Genomic DNA, 15,683 nt, shown 5'->3' with positions numbered 1-15,683 from the left:
GAAAGTTGTCTTCTCAGTTCCCTTAGTACTGTATCGTTATGTGAACTGCAATAATGGCCTACTTATCGTCTTGTTCAGTGTGATTTGAATCATCTCATAATATATCAGGGACTGTCTCTTTGGAGGGAGGAGGTTTGTACAAATGTACAGAGCCAATTAACCTTGGACTTTTCACAATTCATCACAACATGCAATGAAATGGATTTATTCGATTTTGTGTCACTGATAAACACAGTGTACTCCAAAATGTCAAGGGGGATCAACATGTTTCTATATTAATTGGAAATAATGGGAAAAAAACATTCAATAATTGATTGCATAAGTATTCACCCCCTTTGCTATGACAAACCTAAATAAGCTCTTTCACAATCAATTTTCTTCTGAAGTCACATCATTAGTTGAATGGAGTCCACCTGCGTGCAACTGAGGTATGTCATATTGTTGTACTATACTTCTTAGTGAGTGTCCTGCAGGAGACTAAAGAAGCTCTTTGTACATACCAGTTTTACAATTCTCTGTGGAGGGTTGTAGGAGTGTGTCAAACATGCTTTTGAGGTATGACCCCTGAAGACCCTGCGACCCTCTGGTACTGGCCTTATACAACTGGGCAAGTGGGCCATAGTCAGAGAGGCCACCAAGAGGCCTATAGTAACACTGAAGGAGTTATTGTATCACTGTATACAGTCTTCCATGGCTGAGGTGGGATGAACTGTGCATGGGACAACAATAGCACAATAACAATAGGACACTTCAAAATCTTCAAATCTTGGCTTTATGGGAGAGTCACAAGAAAAGAAAAACTTGTTGAAAACAATGTGCATAAAATCTCAGCTAGAGTTTGCCTGAAGGCATGTGGGAGAGTTCAAGTGGAAGAAGATTTGGGTCTGATGAGACTAAAATCAAACCTTTTGGCCTCAAAGCTATGCGCTATGTTTGGCACAAGCCTACCACTGCACATCAACCTATAGTAAGAACACCATGAAGATGAATGAAATTAATGGAGCAAAGTACAGAAACATTCTGAAGGAAAATCTGCAGTCTGCAAGAGACCTGGAACTTGGGAGAAGATTCATCTTCCATCAGGACAATGACCCAAAACATACAGTAGTTAAAGCCTCACTGGAGTGGCTTCAAAACATATATATACTGTAACAGCCCAGTCAAAGCCCAGAAGACAATTGCTGCATCCAGATGTGCAAAGCTGATCAATACTTATCGTACCCAAACAGACTCACAGCTGTAAATGCTGATGCCAAAGGTGCTTCTTCTATACCATGTATTTCACTTTGCCATAATGGAGTCCTTCATGTTTATCAGTGACAAAAAATACTATGTTTCTGATCCTTTTATCCTCTATAAAAATGTTGATATTGCACATTTAGCCACTTTTATTTTCTCTGGTAGATTTTGACTTGACTGCTCTGCAATGCTGGCCAGCCACTCTCCAGCCTGACCGTTGGAGTTGGAGTCAAGATGAAAGCATCATAACAACACATTAGCAAGATGAGTTAGCATCTTCTCTTCAGTCCCCTCAGCAGAGGCACTCAGGAGTGGCCTGTTGCTGACCTCACCACATCATTTAATCAAAGTTTCAGTTCATACCTATTCTTCTTCACCGAGTTAAATTTCCAGAGAGGGGTAACTGGTACAAAGTATGGGAGCTTTATCAAGAAAAGGATGTTTATGCCATGAATTGAATGACCAAGTCCTATCATTCAAGAGCGTCTCACGAGATTCGACGGAGCTTCTACACATGCATGATCAAGAGCATCTGGACTAGGAATATCACCACCTGGTATGGGAACAGCAGCATACAGGATCACAAGGCCCTGTAGAGAGTAAACAGTCAGCTGAACATACCCTAGTGGGGCCAGTCACTTACCTTGAGGATATCTACACCAGGAGAAGCAAGAGAAACAAGGCCAAGAGAATCCCGAAGGACCCCTGCCACCCAGGCAACGGATTGTTCTCTCTGCTTCAGTCAGGGAAAAGATACCGCACACACATGGTGAACACAGAGACTCAGGAAGAGCTTCTTCCCCCAAGCCATCCAGCACCTGAATGACTCTAGCTAGTGTATACAGTAGGAATGTGCCCGAATACAAATATGTTATTCGGAAAGGATAATGCCTTGGAAACATAATGTTTTCTATCCGAAGTTAATCGTTATTTTTCAGGGGGAAAAAACATGTGCTTCATCCGCATTAGAATATTGTTATGTTGGTGAGTGAATCACAGTAGACGCCACGCTAATCCAATAAGAGACCACTGGCAATGGCTACAGAGGTGGTAAGAAAGACACATTTTAACTCACTCATTATCAGATGAAGTTTAAAGGTCAAGCAGCAAGTTTCTTAATTCAGCTAGTATTAGCTGGTCATTCCGTTTTGGTAGGTATAGATTTGAAAGCACATTCCACCGGCAGACTTTATAAAACAGAAAACATGGCTAGAGCCATAACATTAGATATGAGTAACATTATTGTCAACTAGACATAAATTAAAAAAATAGGCTGCACTCAGTCTGAGAAAATGTTTAGTACGTATGTGGTACTCCCTGTATTTTCATAGTACTGCATTGCACATTTTGCAGTGCACTTCTTTCATTTCCAAACATGTACAAACTCTGTTTTGCTCGCTTCATATTGTTGTCTGACTCTGTGAGACCTGTGAACATTGCTAGTTATGTGAGAGCTGGCCTCTGAAATGGTAGAAATGCCCTCTACTGTTGTATTTGAAAGTTGTTTTCCCCCATACCCCAGTAATTGAGAACTCATCATCTCCCTTGCGTCTGGAGTCACTGTTAGAATCGCGACAGCGCAGGGTGAGAGGTATTGTTTTCGGTGGCCTCTTGGTGTCCTCTCTGACTATGGCGTGTGTGTGCGTGCATGTGTGCATGTTTGTCTGTTAGCAGGATTACGCAAAAACTACTGGATAGATTTTCATGAAACTCGGTGGAAGGGTGTAGCATGGTCCAACTTAGAAGCACGGGTCAGGTCCACAGGTTGCCCAAACACGGCCAGCCCTTCATATTCATTCATTTTTTTGAAACAGGATTAGGCAAAAACTACCTGACCGATTTTCATTAAAACTCGGTCGAGAGGTGTAGCATGGTGGATTCGAATTACGGGTCGGGTCCATGGGCCAGCCAAACACAACTGAACTGCCAATTCACTTCCATTAATTTTTTGGACTATAATTATGCAAAAACTACCAAACCAATTTTTTAGGAGACTCAGTGAAGGGGTGTAGGCTACCATGGGCCACCTTAGAACCCTGCGAATGAAATTTGAGTCTCATCAATGTTACCTACACCATTTGTCCTTTTCTTTGTTCTAAACTTCCCTCTCTTCCAGTCCCTAGATCTAGTACCCTCAGTTCCCCTCCTTTAGTGGTCTGGTCCCCTCTAGCTCCCCTTTCTAACATCCCCTAGTTTCCTGCCCAGTCCCAGCCCTGGTCCTTGTACCCAGCCCTGGTCCTTCCTTCCCTGTTCCCTTCCCTTGTGTTCTTGTTCCCTCTGTCCTTGTGCTAGTGTCTGGTTTGGAATCCCTCCATGTCCTTGCCTGGGTGATTGGCTGCACCTGTGTCTTATTATGTCTTGTTGCACACCTGTACGTTGTTTAAATTGTAAATTATGTATTGTAACTTACATTATCTGTAATTGAGCACATCGTGGAGCCGACAGCAACATTTCACCGTGATTGTACACTGTACGTTTACATGTGACGAATAAAGATCTGAATCAGAAGTCTGATCTGTTCTAAAAACCATTCGAACACAGCTGATTCTCAAGTTAATGTGAGGTCCTTAACTTATTGCAATCAGACTTTTGTAGGATTGCTCCCACAGACCTCTTTCATGCTCCTGATTTCATGCTTCCACTGTTGGATTTCATAAAGGCCATCTCTCCAGCACCTTTGTCAACACCCCCGTCTCTCATTACTCCTTGGAACACTGGTCTTTCAGTTGTCAGAATGTTGTTTTGAAACCTCCATTCAAGAATAAATGGAAAACATCCATGGCAACAATGTCTCAATGGGGAGTTTTCTGTCTCCCCTAGTGCCTCTCTCTCTCCCTCCTATCCTCTAACCAGGTCCAGTGTCAGCTGCGGAGCTGTGGATATCGTAGTATTTAGTACACACACACACACACACGTACACACAGAAACACATCAGTCCACATCCGGCTTAGGCCTGGACCTGATGCTCTTAGCCTTTCTTGCTCCGAAAATTTAATTTAATGTTATTTATTGTTCTTTAAATGTTCTTAGCCATTAGACAAATATATTCCAGGAGCTTGCCCCAGGTTGCCTGTTTCAATATCTGTGTGGTCTGTATGGCTCTATGTGCTACTAACCCTTCTCTGCCTTCCCTCTGCCTTCCCTCTCCCTAGTGCCTCTCTCTCTCCCTCCTATCTTCTAACCAGGTCCAGTGGATGCCCCACTGTCACCAGCAGACCTCCCGAAGTCCGATAGATACCCCTGTGTCTGCTGTGGATGATGTAGCATGTCCGTAGAATATTCTCTCTCCTATGATGCTTTTAGCTTCTCTCACTCTGAAATGTAATTTAATGCAATGTATTGCTTTATAAATGTTCTTAGCCGGTAGACAAACATACTCCTGGAGCTTGCTCGATCGCCTTGTTGAGAGGGGTCAGGGAAGAATTTTTACAGCTCACTTATCTGGCCCCCGGGTGATTACTGTTTTTTTGCTTCCCTCTGGAATATGTAGAGAGTGGGTCGTATGCCCACCTCCCTTGTTCTCTGTAAAGCGCATTGTGTTGCCTCTGGGTATGAAATGCGCTATACAAATAAAGCTTTGATTGATTGATTGATTGAACAATCACTAACCAAAGAAAATAGGAGTTTGTGGGAAAATAATAATCACAACATGCTGTATCACTGTTTTTGTTCATTTCCATGATCTTAGAATAATTGTTCCAGATATTTTCATAATCAAGTTCATTAATGATGGCACACCACGGCACTTACTAATGCCTGGTTACTGAGAAGTAATGTCAGGTCACCCTCTCTTGTAGGGTGCAGCTCTGTGTAAACATAAATGTGTTTGTCTGTCCTGCCCCGCTCCCGGTGACCTCTGCACCCCCTGTCACTCCCCTTGCCATGGACTGATGCTGGCCTGCTCCGCTCCCGGTCTTGTTCAGTTACCCTCCACGGTCTTGGATGATTGTCTTGTCATGTCCTGCCTCACACCTGTACCACTGTTCTCCCTGTGTATTTAAGCCCTTGTCTTTGTCAATGCATTGTTACCTCCGCCTCAGCGACAGCACATGGTGAGAGGTAAGGTTTTGGTGTGTGTTTTGTCCATCCGTATGTATGTATGTATGTATGTATGTATGTATCTTCCAAACACTTGTTTTGCATGTATGTATGTATGTATGTATGTATGTATGTACAGTATGTATGTATGTATGTATGTATGTTTCTTCCAAACACTGGTGTTTCTTAATTTGACACCAGAGACTCTCCTTGATATAGATGCATCTCAAGACAGGCCATGTATTAGTTCTAGAGAAAATGTTTTACACATGGAGACACCATCACAAAAACGTGGATGTTATGCTCTATAGACTTTAAAAAGAACAAAACTATTTATTGGGATTTTTTATGGACTACATAAAACATCACTCACGTATTGTGGTTGTTAAACATGTTTAAGGGTTATGTCAACTCTAATTTTCAGTCACATGCGAAAACAAATGCATGTTTTGGCAGTTTAGAGAGCGGTCTCTTAGTAAACACATCAACAATATCAATTTGACAGTTTAAACACTGTTGTCCCTGTGTTCACAAGGATTTCCTCCCAAGAACCCAATGCAAAAAACATGCAGAAGACAAATGGAACGCAGCATTAGCTAGCTTTGTTTGCCAAACCATTAGATAACGCACTATGCAGTATTTTGCGCATATAAAAGAGGTGAAGAACATGTCCTCACATAACAGTTGGGGAATACTGTGTGTAAGACTGATTTAATGAGACACAAATAAGACAGAAATGCTAATAAAACAGTATTACTAAAGTTTCACTTAGTTAAAGGAGCAGTAAAGGGAAAAATCATGTTTAACCCTGTTTTTACGGTTACTTATGATCATGTACAATGGTTAAGATCAAAAAGTTGACAAAACTAGCACTTTTGAGAAAGTCTGATAATTCCTCTACCACCGTTTTGGTCATACAATGGATGTGGTTGGGCACCATGAAAAATCATTCAAAAGACATGTTCAACTCAAAGACAAGGGGTGGGGGTCAAGTGAGGACGCCCTGGATGTGTCTGGGAGGGATGGTGGATTGGATGTGGACGTGCCTGCGAGGGATGGTTGATCAGACATTGATGTGCCTGGGAGGGACAGTGGATTGGACCTGGATGTGCCCGGGAGGGAAGATGGATCTGGACTGGCCTTGATGGTGGGGTTTGACATGCATGAGGCAATGAGAACAGGTGGAGTCAAAGATGGTTTTGACCCCACTGCCTCATGCATGCCATCATAGAAGCTCCAAGTAGCAGGGGTTTCCTCTCCCTGGTCAGTCCCAGAGCCAGTTGGTGGAGATCTCCGCTCCTAAAACAAACAGTGGCATGAGATCTCTGCAGCATCTAGAAGGCTATATATTCATGTTATGTGAAACAAATTTACTGTGTACTTCTTTACATTTTCCCATTTCTTTGAGGCCTGTTTTGGACTTGCCTGACCCTCCAGGTTCATTTCTTTGTTGAAGCTGTTGAGAAATATGTCCGGGAAGATGGTTAAAATGTTTTGGTCAGAATAATCTCACAATACACATGAGTACTGTGTGGCCCCTCCAATCACTCCACATCTTACCAAGTAGGCCTACACATCATTTGTCAAGTCCTAGTAATGGGATACAATCACCCATTCAAAACAATTAATCTTCTTTCAAGGAATCTTAAACATTAAGGTGTTTTTGGTTGTAGGCCTAATCAGTGAAATCTGCCAATGGAACAAGTGAAACTTTGCTTAATGTTTGGAAGAAGATGCATTTATATAAAGACAAGTCACTTGGCCTATATCTCACTGAAATGTTGCTTGTTGGTTGAGTGTCTACATTACGTGTAAAAAGATGTGTTTTGTGATGAGTGGCAGGCCATTCATGGACTAAACCTATGAAAATAAATAATACTGACTCCCAAGCTTCTTTAGTGCTTTTTTTTTTTTGTGGACAACTTTTAATTTTCCATTCTCAGTTTTATCAGCCGTTTAGTCTGAGCGACAGTCCCGGTAAATATCCACCACTTTACATTACAATCAAATGAGCGTAATCTACCGTTTTCTGAACTGGAGAATGGAATTCATTGAAATACAATGCAAATGTCGTATAATTTGTGAGGAACTTACATTTGTATGGCGCGTCTTCCATTTCGGACAATAAACACAGCTGCACATGTGAATTGAGCCTGCACCGGTGCACACTTGCTACCAAGGCATGGCCCTAATTGGTTTCGGATGGCACTTAAAGGTGGAGTAGGTAGTTTGACGTCAACAAGGCCTCCGATTGGTCATCTTTTTCAAAAGAACCCGCCCCTCCCTCCTGTCAATCATGATGTAGTCCCTCCCTCCAAACATGACTGGTAGGTGTGGCGAGATAGAGACCCTGATTGGTCAATACATTCGGGCATGGTGCATTCTTTGAATCCAAAATACAGAGGCAGCGGTTAACACGGAGATCCAAGTGTATTCTCAGAGCACTTCTGTTACTGATAGCTGAAAGGATATTATGCCAATTTTACCAAATAAAGCCAAAAGCAAACTACCTATCCCACCTTTAATATGGCACGGCCTCCGCGTGAACGTGCAACCCGAGGGGGAGTGCATAGGGCGAGGGGAGCTGGATTCGGAAAGGGACAAGAACTCACGATTCACCCGGTTACACATGCGCACACCCCAGTCCAAACCCAATGTCTCTAGCGCCCCCACACAGGGAGCTGGCTTTGTTCTAAGCTTTTTTTTAATTTGTGGATCCACCCCATGGTTCAGATCAGGTTCTAATTTTTGCCTAATGGGTTCTAAGTTGACCATGCTGCTACACGCCTCCACCGAGTTTCATGAAAATCGATCAGGTCGTTTTTGTGTAATCCTGGTAACAAACGAACAAACCAAGAAACAAACGAACAGACACCGCCATGAGCGGTCGCTGGGGCGGAGGTAATACATGCTGTTTGTGTGATGAAAGCATATTCAGTAAACACGCCAATTAAAATAGTCTAATTTTTATTGGTAGGCCTACACTTTAAGGTGACAACTTGTTGTCAACCATTTTCAGATTGTTTGTCCACCAAGACATCAAACAATGAAAATTAAAACAACAACAATGATGAGACGGAGTCTGTCTGATATAAATTGTATACGATTATCATTCTGTATGGGGGGTCGAGATTGTGGCATGCTGTTATTAACTCCCTAGATGTGTTAACACATTTTGGATTAGATCATATTATTTATATTATAGGCATATGCCTATTATGCAGTGACTCGGCAATATATTCTTTATGAATTAACTCTACGTGCAGTATACTTTACCAGCCAGGCTAGTAGCCTAATGACCTGGAAGATGTTTTACTACGCCTAACAGTATATCCATGTATATTGTCCTTAAACAAACACACGGATGCGTTAAAATAACACATTTTATTGAGGGCTACAGGGTTATATCTGCCACATGCAGGACATCAAATGGTTAATGTAGGCCAGGGTGTCTCTTCCCTTTAATGTACGGACGGCGTCTCCTCCCTTGTGGTCTGTGACGAACGCAGGTGACAGTTCACCGTCCAGACCCCGGGCATCTTGTGGGTTCTGAAACGAGGGGTGGGGTCGCTCTGATGCGCAACTAGCAAGCTGACCGCGTGCAATGTGCTACACAGCAAATCCAACATCTTAAACCTGAATATCAGATGTGGAAAAACTAGTGCAAAGGATTGAGTATATTTTAATGTCACTATTTCTCACGTCCAGGCATCGTGAGATTTCTCGACAAATAGAAAAGGAAATAGACAGGCAGAGACGAATATTTCCTTGACTGGACATACATTGAGTGGGCGCAGGGGGCATTTTATCCCCGCTTCGATATTCGTGAGTAGGACGTTCATTCAGCACTAGAGACTGGTGTAGAAAACCTGCTTTAATTTAGCTCAGTGGTCTAGTTATTTTTTAAATCTCCATCACGGATCATGGCATGGCCGTGCATCACGCGGGCTTGCTGCATTAATCGCTTCTGGAGTGAATTCGACAAAGGAGACATCGCTGTGCCTTTGGTTTTCACGAAATACTCGGAAGTGGCCGAAGTGCATCACCTTCATCCTCAACCCCAAACTAAACAGAAGAGGACCGGCCCCATCGCCGTAGAAACCCAGCCTCCGCAGGGCGAGGAGGCGGCAGCGAGCAAGGCACCGCCCGCAGGTGCCGCATTAAGTAAAGATGGCTCTAGTGCGTCCGTGATGCGCCAGGACTTTAAGGCTTGGAAAGTGCGCCCGGAGCCCAGCTGTAAGCCTAGAAATGAATATCACCCCTCGGCGACCCCTTTCAACAACGAAACCCAGTATCAGAAGGATTATAAAGCATGGCCTATCCCGAAAAAGGGAGACCATCCCTGGATACCCAAACCCAGCCCCACCTCCATCAGCGCGCAGGAAGGGGGGCAGGGGGGCGCCCAGACGAATGCAGTCTCAGAGGTCGAGAGCGGGGTAGAGAAAAGTGAAATTGAAGAAAAGGTACAAGAGAAAGAATCCAAAGAGACCGCAAAGAAACCAGTGAAGAAAGAGAAGACAGCGGAGAGGAAAGTGAGTGCTAAAATCGGAGAAACACCGGCTGATGTCACCGCGGAGAGGAAAGGAAGAGCGGCAGCAGACGCGCTGAACCGACAGATAAAGGAGGTTGTCTCCACTGGCAGCTCCTACAGGTGAGTCAGACTGTAGCTACACTAAGGTTACACTTAGCCCCATTAACAACCCTAAACCAAACCGCATCTCTTAACCTAATCCTGGCTAATTTTAGGCTACACAACCAGAAATTAGATGACCCATCTGTGGATCATTTACGGAATTATCAAAATAAAGTGTGACCACATTTTCATCCTCTCTTTGTTCCTTGCAGTAGTCTATCCTACCACTTAATGTAGGCCTACGTCAGGCCAAAATATATAAAGTTATAGCATTATCAAATCTAGAGTCCCTTTCAATTAGTGTAGCACAGGCTTTTCGCTGGTAGCACTCTCGTTATGGTGTGTTGCTTGACAGCTTTATCGCTTGTGTGTTTTTTGGCGAGATATTTGATACTGCATATTCTCTCGTTTCAGTCTCCTGTGATCTTGACTATCAGACTATTGTCATAGATAGCTGCTGCAGTATTGATCCCCCGTCCCCATTCGTCCTCCCTGATAGAATTACTTAGTCAATACAGTGTCCAGAGCATAGAAGACAGTAAATGGGTCTGAAATCTCATGTGTATTGTTCAGTCTAGCCCACACTGGCCCCGCCTCATATGGTACTTTTGCTGAGTTTGTGCTGTAAGGTCAATGGGTTTTGTGTGTAAGTCTGTTTTGGTCAATGGGGGTTTCTGTCCACTCAAATTTTATTGAAAGCAGAAAATGGCACACACTTGATTAAACCATTTAAGGACATCTGTGGTATCTGGATTCTGGCTTATTTTATTTTCAGAACTGAGTTCAAGGCGTACAAGGATGTGAAGCCAGTGAAGCCTATCAAGGCCCAGTCTCAGTACAAAGCACCCTCAGTGGAAGAGAAGACCAATCTGGAGACCAGCTACAGTGCTACTTACAAGGGGGAGCAGGCCAAGGTGCAGCCCACTGATAACAAGCTGCTGGAGCGCAGGAGGATACGCAGCCTGTATAGCGAGCCAGGCAAGGAGCCCACCAAGGTGAGCCCATCTATACACATGACTCAGATTGACCTTCAACTCAGAGGCCATGATACACTCAGAATATCCTCATATTCATATCACCAGTATGTCACTGTAAATTGTGAGTTGCGATGAGAGGCCAGGTAGTCTACATTTTATGCATTGTGTATGATCCCAGACTAGTTACCCACAGGATTTATTTTTTCGTCTGCGTAGTTCTCTTTCACAAGTACAGTAGATTCCATCAACAACAAGCATTCATATATTAAACTCTATGAGTTCTGTTAGATCTACAGTAGTGTGCCAGTATTTGCTTAGTGGCATGAGCCATGATCTCCGTGCTCAACATGCATGTGTCTCAGTGACAGGAAACTCATGTGTCTGCATGCTGTATGTTTATATGGCCCCTCCCTCTCTCACTCTTGTAGGACTGTTCTGAGACTGAGAGCAGCTCTATTCTAGATCTGCTGTAGTCAGGTGTGTTGTCTATTTCTTCTGGAAGGCATGGAGGTTGATCTTAGATGAACTCACACTGTATGCACCATGACCAAGAGGACCAGGGTCACATTGCCACCCAGCTGCCAGATTCAATCCTTCTGCAAAGCTATTAGCCACACCTTCAGAGTTTACCTTACCTTTCTCTTTTGTTACGGGATTATGCTGAGTTCAGTGGTGCCATCTATATGTTTTAGGACTCGCTAAATTACTGATGAATGGCTAGCTGGAGGAATGAATGATGGATGGGTAAAAACAGGTATTATGGATGGATGGATGGATGGATGGATGGACGGACGGACGGACGGACGGACGGACGGACGGACGGACGGACGGACGGATGGGGATGGATGGATGGATGGATGGATGGATGGATGGATGGATGGATGGATGGATGGATGGATGGATGGATAGATGGATGATATAGTATAGATATACCCATAAGATGATTGACAAAATGTATTTCAGTCAAGTTAAGCAAAGTGGAAGGATTGATAGCAGGAACTGAGATCAAAATAGTCATTTTTCAATTTGTTTGCACGGCATTTTAACTCTTCTGATAAGTCTCAACGGAGAAACAAAAGACAAAGGGTACTCATTTGTCTGTTCCTATAGTGTTAAAAAAATACATATATATACTATCCTTCTAGCAAAAGAGGACTAAAGTGCTACTTTAGTTGTTCATGCACTAACAGACAACATGCATTATGTTCTTATTTTGGTAACCTTGTGTTTAAGAATATCTACACCAGTGCACAAGTATTTTATATCATTACACTAACCACTTAATGCAAATGTTACCAACAACATGGTGACATTTGCCTGTTTATGTTTGATCATTGCAAGTAGCAGGTCAGTATGTATTGCATGCTCAGAATAGGGCTTTGCATCTGTTGGAAGTATGAGACAAGGGTAAACGTTTTGAAATGAATTAACGCTTGATATGTCCAATTAAACCAAAGTAGACTGAGGATGTTCTGGAAGCACGGTTGACCCACCGTTTTTGCATCTCCCCTCTGTGTCTCTGTAGGATAAGCCCGTGTCTCGTTCCAAACTTAAAAAGACGCCAACAACAACCAACAAAATGGTGAAAAAGGCCAAAGAGAAGCAGACTGCTCGTTCACAGTCAGCCAAGAAAAAAACATCCACAACTACTCCAGAGGCCAAGCCAGAGGGAAGTGTCACAAAGAAGAGCAAAGAGATAAGCAACAGACTGGCAGAGTCGAAACAGTGAAGAAAAGGAACACCTCTGTACTTATTTATTTGGGGGAATTAAAGGCTGCTTAATGAGTTAGAGGACCCTCACCCTGTTCTGTCTATCCTGTCATCTGTTTTTTCATCCTTTTCTTTGTGGACTATATGTTCAGCTCGCAGGTGTGTGTGTGTATGTGTGTGTGTGTGCGCGCGCGCGCATTACTGCTTGTTTTCTTTTGTTGAGTACATTATTTGTATATAATTTTGTTGCATTTCTGTTTAATCAGAACTATACAGCTGTTATAGCTGATTCAGTGGAATATAGATGCCTACTGTATCATTAGAATAATGATAGAAGACATGTCAGTGGTTCCTCTTTGCAATCTCTTAGACTGCATTGAATTTGTGGTTTCTTGTAGATATGAATCTTAATCACATAGCATAGCAGGATATCTGGTTTCCCCGGTTTGGTTGCTAAGAAACCAATTGGACATTGATATAATTGCTACAGCTGCATGCAAGACCCGATCTCTGGTCGAATAGTAGCATTCAAGTGTACAACTCTCACAGTCACACTTTCTATCTTGTAAAATACAGTGTCATTCACAAGAAGATCCAAGAGTGGCAAATAATTTCAAGAATGCTGCATGTGTAGTGATAGTCTGATGTCACATCATAATTGTCAACACAAACATACATGACATACTGAAGCACCTATACTGCTAGCAACCTAGTCTTTTAGCTTTTGTAGCTATTATATCAACCCACCAGCATTGTTTTCTGCCTTTACAAGCATCACTGTAAGCTATGTTCAATTTCCAGTTCTTTAGTGCAGTATAAACAGTTGTCTTCATTATGACACACCCCGCTTTGACAATATTAAGCCATGTTTCATCACTAATCTGTGAAGGTATTTGTGTGCAAAATAAGTAAAATGTAAAAAAAATATGCATATGTAGGCCTGTGATATAAAAATTAGGAGAACATATTGTATTTACTCAATCACCACCACCTTCAATGGGCTCAAGTGTTATGATAAGATACTTGAAGATCTGTAATCGGCTTTTTACCCTGCTGCTGTCTGAAACACTTTGAAACACCGTGACTGACTGTTCTTTGATTGAAACACTTTGACTGTTCTTTCACTCTTTCATCAATCTGTCCCTGTCTGTTGTATCCAACTACTGTGTATGTGTGTGCGTGTGTGAGGGGTGAGAGCCCTCTGGTGTTGGACCTCGGCAGCCTGCCTGCTTCAAGCCTCTATTCTGTATGCCCTCAGTCTTACTGTTCCACACCACACCCGGTGCTATACCTCTCATCTATATGCTGTCAGTTTGAGACATCTGTGCTCAAACCGAATGAAATGACTACAATAAGATGTCATACTGCTGCAGATGTGTTGTGCTTGTGTGCTTGTTTTCACAGCTTGCTCTGAATGAACTTATTAAAGATGACGAAGCAAATTCTCTGGTGTGATTTATATTCTTTATTCAAGAATGGTATCAAAGACAGTGGTGTTTGAATCAGTTTTTGACGTTTCTTGATATACCATCACTCTCACAGCCCAGTACACAGTAGACTCATATTTCCCCTGAGCACCACCACACCCCAACCTGGATACAGATGCTAAATGAGCTCAGCATGTAGAGATACACCATGTAAAGGAATAAATGATTTGTGATTCTCTTGTCATGTGACTTACGTTCTGCCAAACCCATTGGCAAGAATGGCACCAAAACTGCCTCTTGGTGTCATACATTTTTTATTTCAGTAAGCATTAAAGATTCAGAGGAATTATATGCCTATGGTGAAGACTGTTACTAATGTTTTTTTGTATTTTGCTGAATATTATATTATTTTTCCTGCATTTTGTTTTAAATGTCCTTTTTTTAAATTTCATTTTATATTACCTTTTATGTGTTTCTTGCACTTTTTCTTGATGCTCTTAATGTCTCATGAACAGCACTTTGAATTGCCTTGATGCTGAAATGTGCTATACAAATAAACTTGCCTTGCCTTAATAGAAATGATCTATCTACTGTTCTCACTTTTAATCAGTTACTCTGTACGAGAAGGATATTGCTAAACACTCGGTGTTTCAGTCTGCCTGAAATAAAACTGACTGAATTATTCAGTTGATGTTAGGATGGCTGTATGAAATATTGAATGGTGAATCAGAGATGAAATTAGGACAGCCTAATGCAATGATGCCTGACTGTCTTGTTGCATCCAAAAGAACCCACAGACTCCATTCTGCCGATCTTCATTGAGTAAAGGTGGTATTTTAATGCTAATCTACAATAAAATGTCTGACTGTAGGTCTATCTGACAGAAACTGTTGAGAACGTTGATAGAGGAGCTGCTCCTCAGTCATTAAGTTTAGCTATTGGTTGGAAAAAATGAAGATTAACCACAAGAATCCCCCCTAAATGAATGGACTGCACTTATATAGCGCTTTTATCCAAATAGTTTCACAATGGCCTCCTCCCTAGAGAGACACAATGGACACCTCCTATTCATTAGTAATGGGCCAATCAACAGATCTGGAAAGACAGCTTCTGCTGTTCAGATAGTAGGTCTAGAACCCAGAGAACCTCTGTCTCCAAATCTGCACCAAGGCTGCCAAACTGGCAGTCATTAGACAATGTAGCTTCGTTCTCCACGTTTTAGTTCGAATTTAGGCACTAAATAATGCTCTCCTCCAAGACAAATCAATGTACATTTTAGAAAAGAATATTTGTGGTATTTCACTGTGGGCTCTTAATGCACATTGATTATGCGCAACTTAAATAAAGGTTACAACAACAACAAAAAAACACTTAAGTAAGATGTATTGGAAGCCAGTATGCTCATGAAAAAATGGTGTGCTCATCAGACCACTTCAATGGCTCACACTGTAGAGCATAATTTCATTTTCACTGTCTGAAAAAAATAAATTTTTAAGAGTTTTTCTAGGATGTGATACTGCAAGGATGTCCTATCTCTCCTTATCTCTTCCTACGTGTAATCCAACTCCTTGCAGATTATATAAAACTGAGTGATATACAGGAGATTCATATTCCAGAGTGAGAAATTGTTATTAGTCAGCAGGCGGATGACACTACACT

At 42.2% G+C, this 15,683-nt stretch overlaps 1 protein-coding gene across 1 annotated transcript; it reads left to right on the top strand.

Moving 5' to 3' along the window:
• Positions 1-9,200: 9,200 nt before the first annotated feature.
• On the top strand, positions 9,201-12,616 carry map6b (microtubule-associated protein 6b; the record flags this gene model as incomplete). The annotated part of the gene is made up of 3 exons (XM_084439964.1): positions 9,201-9,928; positions 10,686-10,905; positions 12,413-12,616. The coding sequence occupies 3 exons, from the start codon at positions 9,201-9,203 to the stop codon at positions 12,614-12,616; spliced, it is 1,152 nt and encodes a 383-aa protein (XP_084296090.1).
• Positions 12,617-15,683: the final 3,067 nt, after the last annotated feature.

This window comes from Borostomias antarcticus, assembly GCF_949987555.1.
Source record: "Borostomias antarcticus genome assembly, chromosome: 1".
Lineage (NCBI taxonomy): Eukaryota > Metazoa > Chordata > Actinopteri > Stomiiformes > Stomiidae > Borostomias > Borostomias antarcticus.
This window is presented reverse-complemented; position numbering and strand designations above follow the sequence as displayed.